The sequence below is a fragment of the Scomber scombrus genome, chromosome 9 (assembly GCF_963691925.1).
Source record: "Scomber scombrus chromosome 9, fScoSco1.1, whole genome shotgun sequence".
Lineage (NCBI taxonomy): Eukaryota > Metazoa > Chordata > Actinopteri > Scombriformes > Scombridae > Scomber > Scomber scombrus.
In genome coordinates, this window is record NC_084978.1 from 32248815 (window position 1) to 32264032 (window position 15218).

The following is a 15218-nucleotide window of genomic DNA, read 5'->3' on the forward strand; positions in this document are numbered from 1 at the left end:
TAGAATACTCAGTTATTACAGGCAAATAAAAGCAGTTTACTAAGTGTTTCATCCATCACTCAAAAAACAAAAGATGATCAATGCAAAAGTTTCTATAGATACAAAAACAAACCATTAAAGCAAACACCAGAATACAGTTTTATATGTAACACATCTGTAATCACTGAACTAAAGTCAGTTACACAGAACATTTTCTCTTATTTGAACAATTAGGATTAAAGTAGAAATAAATGCTTTACACGGATAGAGAAGTATTTACTTTCACTTTTAGGATTTTATTTTGTAGCTTGTTTACGTTGGTGGTGGAGCCGGAAGTGACGTGGCCTTCTCTGTGTACACCAGCTGATCGAGAAACAGAGCCGTCTTTTATTGTCATTTTTTTAGTATTGTGAGGATCTGGAAGCTCGGCAGCAGTCCGGCTCACCTCAGGACCAGAACCCGCTGCTGGCTTCGCGGGAAACTGCAGCGCGTGCAGCTGACACGTGAGCTTTTTGGAGGCCTGTTTGTTTTGGTTTGTACATCACTAAGGCCTACCTGCTGCTAACCTAACAGCTAGCTGTCACAGCTAGCAGGGTTGAGGCTTTACAGACTGCGGGTCACAGAACAAACGATGAAGCAGTGACGTATGTACAGTGACTGTATATGAAGCTGATATCCTCCATGCTGTCTGTCTGTCAGTCTGTCCACTGATCACATCCACCGTCTGAGAGACAAGCCTTCTGTCAGCAGCGCTTTAGTCCAGTTACAAGATGTGGTTGAAACTGTTCTTCTTGCTGCTGTATTTCATACTGTTATTCATGGTAGCGAGGATCTTTGAAGCGGTGGTTTGGTATGAGACTGGTATGTTTGCTACTCAGCTTGTGGATCCAGTTACTCTCAGTTATAAGAAGTTGAAGACCATCCTGGAGTGTCGGGGGCTGGGATACTCTGGATTGGCTCAGAAGAAGGATGTCAGCGAGCTGGTAGAGAAATCAGGTAAAGATTCATATTGAGCCTGAAGGATCAAATGTAGATATACATCATGTGTTAGCTGTGCTTATGATGGTCATTTTTTTAAACCAAACATTATATTTAGTCCCCTTTGGTGAATGTAGTGTTAAAGCATCTGGAGAGCCTCTTCTCCTGTTTTCATTGTGCTGGCATTTTTCTGAGATGACACTGTTGATTTTGGACTCTACTGATAAAAGAGCAGTTATTTGTTATTTAACATGACATCTTGTTGACACTACAGTACTTGAAAAACGTTTTGGTGAACACCTCTACTATACTTTGTAATGATGTTCTCACTATGTAAACTATTCAACACAACAAAATAAATGTCCCATCCTGGACTATGTGTGATATTTGTGATGTACAAAATTAAGAAGAAATGTAAGCAATACTTTTAGTTCTGGAAGAAATGTGTGATTCAATTTATGACTTTAGGATTGGAGTTTGGATGAATAAGTCATAAGTCTCAAGGCACTTTCTTCTGCTCCCACAGGAGAGTTGACACAGGGGGAGCTGTACTCAGCCATCAAGAAGGAGAAGGAACAGACAGAGGCTGGAGACGGCAGCACCACACACTTCAGTGCAGAGATGCACTTCTATGAATTAGTGGAGGATACTAAAGATGGGATCTGGTTGGTTCAGGTAAAAACACTCAATAACAAACCTGCAGTCAGGGTCAAAGATGTAGTTTAAATCACATCATCATTTCTATTCAGACATACTGTATTTTTCCACATTCAGCCATTACAAGATAACCCTGTAAGGTTGTTTGAATGGCTAAGGCAAACATCCAGTTATGCAGTCTAGGAGTATGTATTTATCAGTAAAACCAGCAATCCAGTGCAGTAATATGTACAGTGCAGCTCTGACAAAAAGGACAAATGAAAATAACTGCAGAAAAAACAGAAGAAATAACTCAATGCAAAAACTGAGAATCAAATAAACAGCTCAGCTCTGCACCAGGCCAATGGCCTTTTAACTCTGAGGCTCCTGCAGCTCTCCACACTGGCTTAACTCTGATAGGACAACTGACAAAACTCCTCAGAGCTCCAACCTCCTCATTCTTCTAAGAGACATTCATCAGTATTTGATAATCAATTATCCCCCAGGAGATTAATACCTGGGGCCTGTTTCAGGAAGCAGGTTTAACAAACTCTGAGTTAAACCCTTAACTCTAGGTTGACTGACTCTGAGATGTCAAACTCAGAGTTTTGGGTTTCAGAACAAGTGATAACAGTTAGTTCAATCAACTCTGAGTCAAAGTAACTCTGAGTGAAGCTCGTCCATGAGGAGATACCAAGCCCTCATCAATGGAATACAGATAACATGAGTCACCATGGCAACAGGAGAAACAAAGGGCTCAGTCCTCCTACTTCTCCCCAGTGGAGTTAGAAATATTAATGAATGCAGATAATGAGTATATATATTTAAGAATAAAAACTACACAGTAGCAGCAGCAAAAGAACATGAGCTGGTGTGGCAGAAAATTACTGACAGTCAATGTGTTAGTATTAATGAAAAAAAGAAACGTTTTGTCTCAAGTGTTCCACTTATTCAACATTTATATTCTCTGTGTGTGTGTGTGTGTGTGTGTGTGTGTGTGTGTGTGTGTGTGTGTGTGTGTGTGTGTGTGTGTGTGTGTGTGTGTGTGTGTGTGTGTGTGTGTGTGTGCGGCACATTTGATATTCATGCAGACCCCAACAGGTACAAAACGTAGACGTACTTTGCAGCAACTGAAGATGAAATAAAAAAAAATCTAGCTCAAACAAGTAAGGTATTATATATATGTATATATATATGTATGTATGTATGTATGTGTATATATATATATAATAAAAGGAAGAGAAAAAAACCTGCCAGCGAGCACGTTAGTTTCACTGAGTATGTTGCCATGGTAACTGACTCAGAGTTAAGCTGAACTGGCTTTGTGAAACTGAAAAACCAGAGTTTCATTCAACTCTGAATCAACTAAAATAGAGTTTTCTCTAAACTTGCTTTCTGAAACAGGCCCCAGATCCACAAAATACCCAAATATTTACAATTGAATCATGAAACATACTCAACACATTTTAGGCATGTACTTTCTCCTAAGTTAGTGAAACGCTGTTGGATTGTTTGTGACTGCTGCTCACACACACATCACACACTGTATTTTACGCAGTAGATAGAGATGTGTCTGCTGTACTCATTCTGTTAGTGTTGCAAAGCTGCTTTCAACACTGAGTATTTCTCTGCATGTGTGAATGTGTAAAAATATTTTGGCACAGCGTTGTGAGCCCATGTTGGCAAAATACACCGATTATTATGACTTCAGCTCTCTGAAGGCAGGGACACTGGTGAGATTATTAATATGATTTAAGCTGATTTGGAGGGGTCAGTGCCAGTCTAGGTCAGTTAGCATCAGTATAGAATCATACAGTGTGTCATATGTAAAGACTAATCTATAAAACATGTTGAGACTTGCCACCGGTGACCAATGATGTCACTGTGTGTGTCAGTGTGAAGAGAAATAGCAGTGAAACAATGAGACTGCATGAGTAGAAAGGTTTGTATGGGTTAGAGTCAGATGAGGCTGGATGGACACAGACTGCAGTGAGAGGTGAACTTACACTATTGGTCGACAGGCTCAGAGTTGGTGTTTCCTCATTGGCTGTTACTCTTTCAAAATGAATTGATGTGACATGAGGGAAGCAGAGAACTGCAGCATGACCATGGATGTATGCAGAGAAGTGGATACAGGAAAGCACCATTGGCTGTTAGCTTTGAAGCCGATCTGACAGATCACAACACTACGTGATGCTCTTGGGCTCCAAAAGACTTGCGTTATGAATGAGACTTCTGTAAATCACTATTTACATTTATTTTGAGTGTCACAACTGAAATGTTGCACCTCTAGACTGAGGAACGGTTTTTATCCTTCAGCCAAACACCAACTGAACTCTCACCCCCCCAACGCCCCTCCCTCCCCCACTACCACCAACATAACACTTAATTGTAGTCACCACTGGTTGATGTGCAATAACTGCATTATGCACTTTAACCTATCCTTTTTTTTCTTTTCTTTTTTTACAGCACTTTATCCTTTTTACACCACTTTGTTATCATAGTGTACCTTATTTAACAGTTATTCTATTCTATGTGTGTGTATGTGAGTGTGTTTGAGAAGAGTGAATGGAAACAGGTTTCTTGTATGAGAGACAGCAAATGTGGTTGTATGTGAACATGCAATGACAGTAAAGGCATTCAAATGACTCATGTCATTATCAGGATTTGATCACATTTTGAATGTTTAGACGAGCCACATGATAGAATGGTTGTATCCTCCTTCTGGAGGGTTAAACTGGAAGTTAGCTATCTAGGCCAACAATAGTTTCTAGTGAGCATGCTCCAGGGGGGCAATGCACAGAATTTTTGGCTTCATGCGCCTCTGAGCAACGATCATAGGAATGAACAGGGCCCTACCTCCAATGCTGTATCCTCTTCTCTTTATACATCCATGAGCATGACAGAGTGACTGTGTCTCTGCATCATTTACAATGTCCAACACATCCTCCATGATCATGGATATAATAATGCAATAATAGGGGAAGAGGCAGAAAACATGAGGAGAGAGCACACAGTTAAAGTACCACTAATAACCATCGATGATAAAACACTCAATACAGAGTGAAAAACAAAATGACATGAAAGAGCAGCTGGGTTCATCATTAGAATAGTTCAAATTTATATTCAAATAAATTCTCTTTCAAATCAAATATCCCAACATATGAGTGGAAAGTTTTGTTGTTAAAACAACATTTATAGCCTTTTTTGAGTCAAACACAGCTCAGCCATGTCATGTGATACTTCAGTCCACTTTAACAACAGATATTAGTGAGACCACGACAGAAAATTGCAGATGAACCTTTAATATTCCGAAATGAACATCCACTGACTATCACTGACCATACACAGTCCAGCCAAATACTAGTCTTGTTTAGCCTTTTCAGGGCAAACTGCACTATGCATTAACCATTCATATATGAGTATATTATATTATAACGGTTATTTATTATTACTGTTTTGCAGATATCAGTTAAACTGATATATAATGAGGGATGAAGCTGGCTCATCTACGGGATCATTTAGAAACATAAATTAGAAGTACTTGACAACTGTGTGGTGAGGTAATAGCAGACTTATTTTTATAATGATGTTTGTTTTAGTTTGACACATAACATCTGTACTGGAGCTGGAAGACTGCACTGAGGACACTTGGCTGTAGCAGTGGTGTTAGGATGAATTTACATAAACACTGATAGCACCGCTTGTCCAGGAGCTTATCAACATTTCAGTATTGACCAATCAGGAACCATTACCTATTTAGTACTGGTTCTTTTAAGTTCAGAACAACTCCTTCCTGACTGAAGCAGCCACACCTTATGTGTTCTGTTCAGTCTGTGTGGAGTTCAGCTAGTTTTTAGGTGTGTCACCACCTTCAAGTCTGTTCATACAGACACTGACACCTCATTATGTATTCTTACACTGTAAAAAATGATCCACTGTGTAAATACACATTCTAAAGTGATTCTTCAGCAGCTGCAGACAGTAGCATCCACTCAGAGTTGCTGCTCCCAGCAGGATGCCAGCTGGCTACCAGCCAGTTTACAGCCACTGTGACCCCCCCCCCCCCCCCCCACCCTCACCCCCACCTGCAGCTGTCTAGTTTACCTGTAAACACGCCCATTTAATTGCATGGTGTCACCATGTCACAGAACACATTCACACATAAACCAGTGTTATGATCACTATGTTTCCCAGATTCACACTAGTCACTGGAACTTGAGTAATGTTTGCCACCCACTCAGCTGTCAATAGTTCATATTAAGACATATTTAACATTATAACCCCTGAAATGACCCTCACATTTCACCTTAATGACTTTCATTTTAGAGACACTTCCCCAAAATTCAGCAATATTAATATCAATATATTCTCAACTACTAGTGCTTTTATAAGCTGATGGTAGAGTGAAAGATGCCTGCAGTCTGTGATGAATGGAATATACAGACACTATGTCAACACGGAACACACAAACATATACAAAATAAGAAAACCTGTCTGTAATATCCTCTATGATCCTCTATAAAAAGGAATATGACAAACTAACATGATGTTTTTTTGTCATTGAATGAAACAGGAATAAATCAGTGAGAAGTAAAGGTTAGAACGATACACTGTCACAACGAGGTTCATGTCTCTTGACAGACTTGTGTTGTCTTCCCTCTCTGACCTCATCATGTCCCTCTGTGTACCTGCAGGTCATTGCCCAGGACGAGAAGCTCTGCTCAGTCAGTCCAGCTGGGGGAAGATGGTGCAGAAAGTGTCTCAGTTTGGAATCAGAACGGGAACCTTTAACTGCTCTAATGACTACAGGTGGGAACCAGAGCCTGCAGTTTTTATATATACAGCACCAGTTAAAGGTTTGCTCACACATACTCATGTAAGGCTTATTTATGTTTATTATTTTCTACATTGTAGAACAATACTGAAGACATCAAAACTATGAAATAACATATTTGGAATTGTGCAGTAAACATCAAGGGTTAAAAAATATCTAAATATATTTAAAATTTTAGATTCTTCAGTTGTCACTTTTTGCTTTGATGACAGCTTTGCAGATTCTTGGAATTCTCTTCAAGAGATAGTAACCTGAGACGCTTTTCCAACAGTCTTGAAGGAGTTCCCACATATGCTGAGCACTAACTCCCCCTCATCCCAAACCGTTGGGTGTAGGCTGGATTTTTGTGGAGGTCAGGTCATATGATGGAGCACTCCATCACTCTCCTTCTAGGTCAAATAGCCGTGACACATTCTGCAGGTGTGTTTTGGGTCATTGTCATGTTGAAAAACTAATAAAGGTCCTACTAAGTGCAAACCAGATATGATGGTGTGTCACTGCAGAATGGTGTGGTAACCACGACCATGGCACAATATAACTAATGCTCTCCAATGCATTAAGAAGGAAGACATTCCACCAATTAACTTTTGACAAGGCACACCTGTTCATTAAAAAACATTCCAAAGACACTTTTTTGTTTAATAATTTAATATTTTTTTATGTACCACATTTTAGCCAACATGCCTGCTGTAACAATAATGATAATAATGATAATAATGATAATAATAATAATAAGACTCCACACTCACATTGCCTAAGAGTGTGTGAAGAACATTTTCTGTCTCTACAACATACACTTCTGTATTATATCATAGTTGTACACTCAGCTGTTACTCAGCCCACAGACATTCACTGGAACTGGCTGCAGTGTCTGATAAAGTTTAGTTAACAAGGGCTAAACTGGCAGAACAGTTTCCATGTACAGGGTGGACCATACACAGTGCAATAGATTACACGTTTCATTGTGTGTGTTTTGCAGGTGATCTACTAGAATAACTGTAAATGAAAACAGGTGCAACAGGGTGGAGACAGCAGTATTTAAATGAGGGTTTTGTGTCTTTATGGAGAGTTTGGACGAGCTGAAAGCTGCAAGAACAAAATGAAATGTGATCAGGTTCTAGTGGAAGAGGTTAACTAATATATTGAGTTATAACAAAAACTAATATTACCAGAGAAACCCACATATGGAGAGTATTAGTGACAAAGTCAATGCTGTTAGTAAAACCACAAATATTCCAAAAATATTAACACAGGTGGAAAAACTCTGTCCTGTGTGTATTCTGTCATTGTGCCTCCGTCTCCTCCTCTCTACAGTAACAGCAGGTTAATATCTGTCCTTCAAACTTATTATTTATAGACACAGTTAGCTTCAGAAATAATACCTTCAGGTTTGGTAAATCACAATGTGTGTGATAAATAACATATTTACATTTTCTCCTCCCTGTATTTTACACACTGGGGTTAAAACACCTCATATTACATATTATTCATTATGGTAAACTACTAAATGGACAGTATGTATTATTTTGCACAGTTAAAGACACAAACCTCAGTGCATTGTGTTAGTAGATCAACTTGCACATTTTTTGCAGGTGATGTCAAGTTTGCACACGTTTCTACAAACGCAGACCTTTAGTAAATCAGTCCCTATGTACCATTACTTAACATCACACCATGTCACCGACTGTTCTTATTTCACAGGGCTTCATATTAAAACTCATAGAATCTGAATTGTTGACCTTTGCTTTATATTAGTGATATTATCAGTCTTGTTAAATTCAGTTGCTCCAGATGCTCCAGATGCTGTCCCAGAAAAGGATGTGATATCACAGTTGTGATGTGGGTAACAAATAATGGTATGTTGTAATACATGCTAGAATGATGACTTCCTCTAAACCAAATACAGTGCATCAGTGAAAAACTGATGTGCACATATTGAAGTTGCCATAACAACATGAAAGGAAGTATAACTGCTAGGAATGAGAGCTCATTGAGTGCACAGGTGTAGATGTAGGTCAGATTCCAGTGGGTCTCCCTGCTCCAGAATCATACTACTAATGGTTCTCTGTTCTTTCCACCAGGTCATGTATCAAGCGTGGCTGGCAGCGCTCCACTCTCATCATGTCTGTTCCTCAGACTTCAGCGTCAAAGGGCAAAGTCATGCTCAAAGAATACAACGGCCATCGCATCGAAACCGAGCATATCTTCCGCTGGATGACTTCACATGTGGCTCATCGCATCAAAACTCTGCGTCACTCTGAGCAGCTGGTTGAGGAGTGGCGCTCTGACCCATCCCACCCAGTGAAGATGTTTCTGTTCGCCCGTCTGTCCCAGCCGCCCGCCTTCTTCTCCTCACTGTCCGTCAAAATTCACGGGCAGGATCGAGTTCATCTTCGTGGATATACGGCACTGGGACAACCAACAGCAGCCTGGCAGAAATCGGCGTGACACAGAGCCCCGCTTACATCCTCAAGATGCCTGAAGGCATTTATCACTATGGACAACAGGTGATGAATGAAATGATAATGATTTTATTTGATTGTTCATGACAGTACAAATCTGATTTCGATTTCTTCTTCTTCTTCTTCTTCTCTTCTTCTTCTTCTTCTTCTTCTTCTTCTCTTCTTCTTCTTCTTCTTCTTCTTCTTCTTCTTCTTCTTCTTCTCTTCTTCTTCTTCTTCTTCTTCTTTTCTTCTCTCTTCTTCTTCTGCTTCTTCTTCTTCTTCTTCTTCTCTTCTTCTTCTCTTCTTCTCTTCTTCTTCTTCTTCTTCTTCTGTGATAAATGATAATGATTTTATTGATTGTTCATACATACAATCTGCTTTCTTCTTCTTTCTTCTTCTTCTTCTTCTCTTTCTTCTTCTTCTTCTTCTTCTTCTTCTTCTTCTTCTTCTTTCTTCTTCTTCTCTTCCTTCTTTCTTCTCTTTCTTCTTCTTCTTCTTTTCTTCTTCTCTTCTTTCTTCTTCTTCTCTTCTTCTTCTTTCTTCTTCTTTCTCTTCTTCTTTCTTCTTCTTCTTTCTTCTTCTTCTTATCATCTCTGTGTAGTACGGGGGAGTTCCTGTCCCTGGCTGCCATGGATACTTTCCTGCGGTCAGTCCAGCCAGAGGGTTAATGACCTGTTTGTCCTCAGTCTGGTCCTGATCAACCTGCTGGCCTGGATGGACCTCTTCATAACACAGGTCACTTCCTGTTTTCTCATTAGTTACTTTGCAGATGCCCAAAATATTATTGAGTATTATAATATATAAAAAGTATTTTGCTCCACCACGTGCAGCTACAGCATACTGCTTACACATATGCATTAAAAATAATATTCCCACAGTATAATATATATTATAATAGATTACTCAATAAGGGCCATTCTGCATAACTAGTACTTTTACTTTTGATACTTTAAGTACATTTAGCTGATCATTTTGTATTTTGACTTCAGTAAAAAAAATAAAGTAACAGTATCTTATAAGTAATAGTTTTTCTACACTGTATAATTACTACTTTGATATAAAGATCCCCCCAACATATGTTTTAAGACAAAAAAAATGACATTTGCTTCTTATCCCTCATTGAAAAATCCAAAATCTATGAATATGTAACTATTTTTCATGGCTCATCTTTCACTGTGAAGTCCATTCTGTGTGTTTGTGCACTGGAGACTTCAAATTTCCACATCACAATTCCGCAATTTGCATACTGGACCACGATTGGCTCCAAACTTTTGATGTCATCAATCCTGCTTGTAGGTACACACCTTTAAAGTGAGATTTAAAGAGAGCTCAGAGAAACATTCCTCCTTCAGCAGATGAATGAAAACAAACTGCACAGAGAAGAGAACTACAGAAAAACCTGTTTTGATTGGAGGGGGACTTTAAGTAAAGAGTCTGATTAGACTTCTAATAACATGTGTTCATTTTCATGCACAGGGGGGCAACAGTGAAACGATTTGTAGTTCTGATCCGAACACTCGGAACCTACAACTCCATACTGCTGGTGTCCTGGCTTCCTGTTCTGGTAGGAAATCATCTACTCCACACACAGTTATTTCCTCAACTACCTCTCTTTATTTATTCATTATAACTAAGCTATTTATATGTGGACATACAGCACATTTACACTGTTTTTATAAAGCATAAATTACACTGCACAATGATTAATTGGCGGGTTAGCATTAAAGCAGTTTATAAGTGTGTTATGACCCACATATTTATCCTCATATGTGATCAGTCACATGATAATAACCATTTATGAATTGTGTGTATTTCCTGGTAATGGATTTGTCACACAAATGCTTCTAGATGTTTATACATGCATGAATAAACATGTCAAATATATCATGTTCTTACATCTACATCATAGCAGGCTGATATATTTCAAAAGCATGTAAAGTCCGTGTAAAGAGAAATGTGATTTCTTACAAACACTTTAAACATGAGTTCAAAAAATCATTGCTGAAAACATGAAAAGACTGAACTGTACTGAACTGTGGAGTTAGACTGTTGAACTGTTTTTTACCATTTCGGTGGTCAGGATCAGGACAATGATGATGTAATGTCCTACTCTAATGATCCCTCAGGTCTGGACAAACCTGAAATCCTCTAAGCTGTCTGACAAACACTAATAATGAACTAATAATAATTAGCGAGCATGTAGAGTTTCATATATTCATAGACATATTCTATTCTCTCATAGTCTAGTCCCTACTATTACTATTTTAACTGAGGGGAGAGTCAGGAAATGGATAATAATTGACCTTTCCCCTTCCCCCCCATCCCCCCAGGCTCTCCTCCAGCTTCCCTATCTGGACAGTCTGTACGGTTACAGTCTGAAGCTGCTTCGCTATGCTGACACCACCACACTAGCCAGCCTGGTGAGAGCTGACTGGACCTTCTACTCGTCCCACCCGGCTCTCTTCCTGTCCACCTATCTGGCTCACGGCCTGCTGATCGACTATTTTGAGAAGAAACGCCGTTGTGGCATCAGAAGCCAAGAAGACAGCACCACCAACCTGGAGTGGCTGGCCAGTCTATGGGACTGGTACACTTCCTATCTGCTTCATCCAATCGCATCATTGCAGCAGGTCCCGTCTGACCAGTCAGACTGGGAGGATGATCCCAACTTTTTCTTTGAGCGCTTGGCTTTTCCTGATCTCTGGCTTCGCCCTTTAGTAAACATGGACTACATTAAAGACTTGCCCACCTGGAGGTTCAGAGCTGTTGGTCAGCACAGAGGGGAGGGGTCCGGTGGGGAGCTGGAAGAAACCGATAGTTCACACTCAGACACAGAGAGCATGGAGCAGAGTGATGGCCCCCCTGTGAGTCCCAGCAAACCTCCACATAGCATGGACAGCAGCTGTCACTGTGCATCATCCCTCTACTGTTGTCATGGGAACGTAGGCTTACCATCAGCTGACAGGCCACCAGAAGATGTCTCCAATCATCAGCACTGCGATTGGTCAGTGTGGCCCTGTGACATGCTGCGGTGCTCAGAGTGTGTGGTGTGTCTGGAGAACTTTATGAGTGAGGAGCTGCTGATGGGTCTGCCCTGTGGTCACGCCTTCCACCAGCAGTGCATTGTGGTTTGGCTGGCAGCAGGCAGAAACTGCTGCCCAGTATGTCGCTGGCCCAGCTACAAGAAGAAACAGCAGCGAGCTGCACAGAGCAGCCCTGCTAAAAACACACTACTGGACTGATGAACAGGTGGAACTGAGCCCTCCTTACAGCCCTGCTGTCACTGTTCACAGGGCTTACTGTGTTATCATCACAGCTTGCATGGGGTGAAGTTGGGACTGGGGAGGAATTAAGAAGAAAACATTATTTGTTAGTGTGGTCACAGTTGCTGTTGTCATGACCCATCAATCCGCTTGTTTCCATTCCTGTTGAAGGCAATGTGCTGGCCATCATGGCAGACAGATGACACTATGAGAGCCCAGTGCAGAGAGGATAGTCATTTACACAGTAAACGTAGGTTTAGTCACAGTAAACGTTGTAGTCTAATAAAAACATATTTCTAGTTGTGCTTTTTGGCCACATTTACCAGAGATCTGCTGTTTGAAGGGGATGACTGACACTGAGAGTAAAGAAACCATCAGTGTGACTTCACTTGGCAAGGCTGTAAGCTACTGAAGATAACTACATCAAAACATACATGAACTCTTATCTAATCTGTATCATGACCGATTGCAACTGCAAAAATCTCCATGCTATATGTGTTTGCATTTTGTTAGAGTAGAAGTAGAACATTTCTGGATAGCTGCTTTTTGGAAACCTCTAACTGGTCAACACATGAAAGATGTTTCTACCAGTACAACAGTACAACAGTACAGTTCTAATGAATGAGCTGGGTGTGTAATATGGTGGTATACATTCTGGTTCTGACACACTGATAACTCTTCAGAATCTTCATTTCTGCATGACTTCAGAGAGAATTTGCTCAAAACAGTGGTGTCAACAGTTTCTACCTGAATTCTGCCAAATCACATTATATCACAGTTTTTCTGTCCTGAATTCTGATGTTTCTCGCCACAGTCTCCCAGGTACGCTGAACCACAGAGCTCTACAGGCTTCAGTCAGGGTGCCCACACTTGGAGATGTCTGTAATATTGCAGCACTTTGGAAACATGCACACCACCTCTCACATTAGAGGCTGCTTGCACACACTGATATGCTGCTGGAATTGTATGTATTCAAAAAAGATGGGGCCTCTAGAGTTGAGAGGCTGATGCAGAGTAGTGATAATGGTAACAGTCCTCCCTCATCCTAACCCAGCACTGCCCACACTGCCTTCATCACATTAGTATTTAATGTGTGACCAGAATAGTAACACTTGTGTTTGCCATCTGTTGAAGGATTTAAAGACATTTCATCAGGAAGGCTGCAGACACACACGCACATATATATCTGTGACACATTTTGACACTAATCACATATTTTAAAAGTTCAAATATAATATAATGCATTTTAGTTTAGATTAGTGACCTCAGCAGTTTGTCAGTGAGGCAACACACATGTGGTCATATTCCTGTGACTGATCACAGCCAGTGCCACAAGCTATGTACAGCAGCCATCAGTGCAGAACCAAACAAAGTTGAAGCTGCATTAGTCAATACTATATATTAACTATGGGTCAGATGACTGTATAATGGGAAATAAGTTGCTCTTTTCACCTCTTTTAGTGTGTCTTTTACATTTTCCTGCCCTTTATATTCTTCCGCCATCAACCAGGTTTCCAGCAGCAGGCAGCAGTTCTCGTGATAAACCCTCTGTACACTACCTGCCAAACATAAACCCTAGCTAGAGAACATAGTGGAGCATTTAGCAGCTAATGAGCCAGGAGTTGCTCAGGTGAACATAAACACCGCTCCAATAGGAAGATCACGCTGCTCGGTGTCTGCTAGATGTGTAAATAAGCAACTGTTTGCTAACGCTTTCACCCTATCAACTTTATAAGTTGATAAAATGTCCAATGTTTTTTTCAACTTGCCATAAAATCACTAATGGCACAGTTGCATTATTGAATCAAGTCTGTATCATGACTGGCTTACCATCGTGCTGCAGGTTTTGTGAATTGGCAAAAACGTCCAATTTTGGACTCTACAATACAGCTTGTGATGACAGATAATACACCTGTCTGTCACCAGCCTCAATGAATGTGTATATTAATGTCTGATGTTCTAGTCTCTGTAAGGTAACAGTACATGGATACAATGCATGTTGTGGTGGCTGTTATTACGCAACCCTTGCCTTTACCAAGAATGGACATTTGTTAGTGAGACAACTGGTGTGAATTGAACATGGTTGCTATCATGTATGGAGGTACAACAGGGTCCCAGGTGTGTCATTACATTCATTACCCAAAAAACAACCTTCTAGTTCATGTCAGCAGGGTAACAAAAAGGTTTGAGTGGCTTGGCTCAGCATTGTATGTTTTTATTTGTCCTTCAGTGTTCTCCAGGTTGACATCCAGGAGCTGAGCTGCACAACAAGTCTCCTGTTGCTGTACACACCCGCCAGAGGTATGAGCCTGTCATCATTAGGCTCCAGTACTAATGCTCAGCAGTACAGAATAGAAAAGTGAGAAATCCACACTTGAATTTTTAAGTCAATTAATCCTTTTAACCCTAAATGTCAATAAAATAAACAATTCTCTCATTAATTGACTAACTTATTTTCTTGACATATTGAAGGATTTCAAATAGCTTTCAGTTTTGGATGAAACTCTGAGTTAGGCTTTCAGCTCCTGCGTAGTAGAAATGATGTGCTGATATTGTCCTTTAGAACATTTGTAAATCCAGAAAACTCAAGCAAGCGTATCCTGTGTATTGTGTCACCTGAGGTTTAGTTTGCAGTTTACCTGTGAACCTCACACATGCTTTACCTCAGGATCTCATTATGTAATAGGTGGGATGTCCTAGAAGGCTGATACTACCCCTCATTGTTTCAAAATCCTGATTTAAAATATCCAAAACTAACTGTAACCTATCAATTTTAAAGGGTGCTTTATCATAATCCTTCAGCTCATTCCTGTCCTCTTTTTGTGTGTGAAGAGAAGGAGAAAAAATCTGTAGAATAAAATATATGTTTCAGAACTTTGTGTTGGGACTTGTTTTGTCACAGTGAACTGTCAGATACATACACTGAAGAGCGTGGCAGTACCTCTCACTGCTGCTTATGTCTTCAGGATTTATTTGAGAGCCTCTTAAAAGTGTTGTTTGTTGGGGTTTTTCATGAATATAGTGTTTTTTGGCAACCTTAGGAAGTTAATATGCTATGCTGCAACTTTTCTCTGCCTTAAG

At 40.1% G+C, this 15218-nt stretch overlaps 1 protein-coding gene across 1 annotated transcript; it reads left to right on the top strand.

Annotated features, from left to right (window-relative positions):
- Positions 1 to 314: 314 nt before the first annotated feature.
- On the top strand, positions 315 to 14991 carry rnf103 (ring finger protein 103). Its single transcript, XM_062425983.1, is given in 11 exon segments — positions 315 to 975; positions 1484 to 1632; positions 6291 to 6303; positions 6306 to 6405; positions 8512 to 8794; positions 8796 to 8849; positions 8851 to 8933; positions 9473 to 9536; positions 9538 to 9608; positions 10351 to 10438; positions 11205 to 14991. Coding segments are annotated over 11 exon segments (2043 nt in total). The 5' UTR covers positions 315 to 749; the 3' UTR covers positions 12117 to 14991.
- The last annotated feature ends 227 nt before the right edge of the window (positions 14992 to 15218 follow it).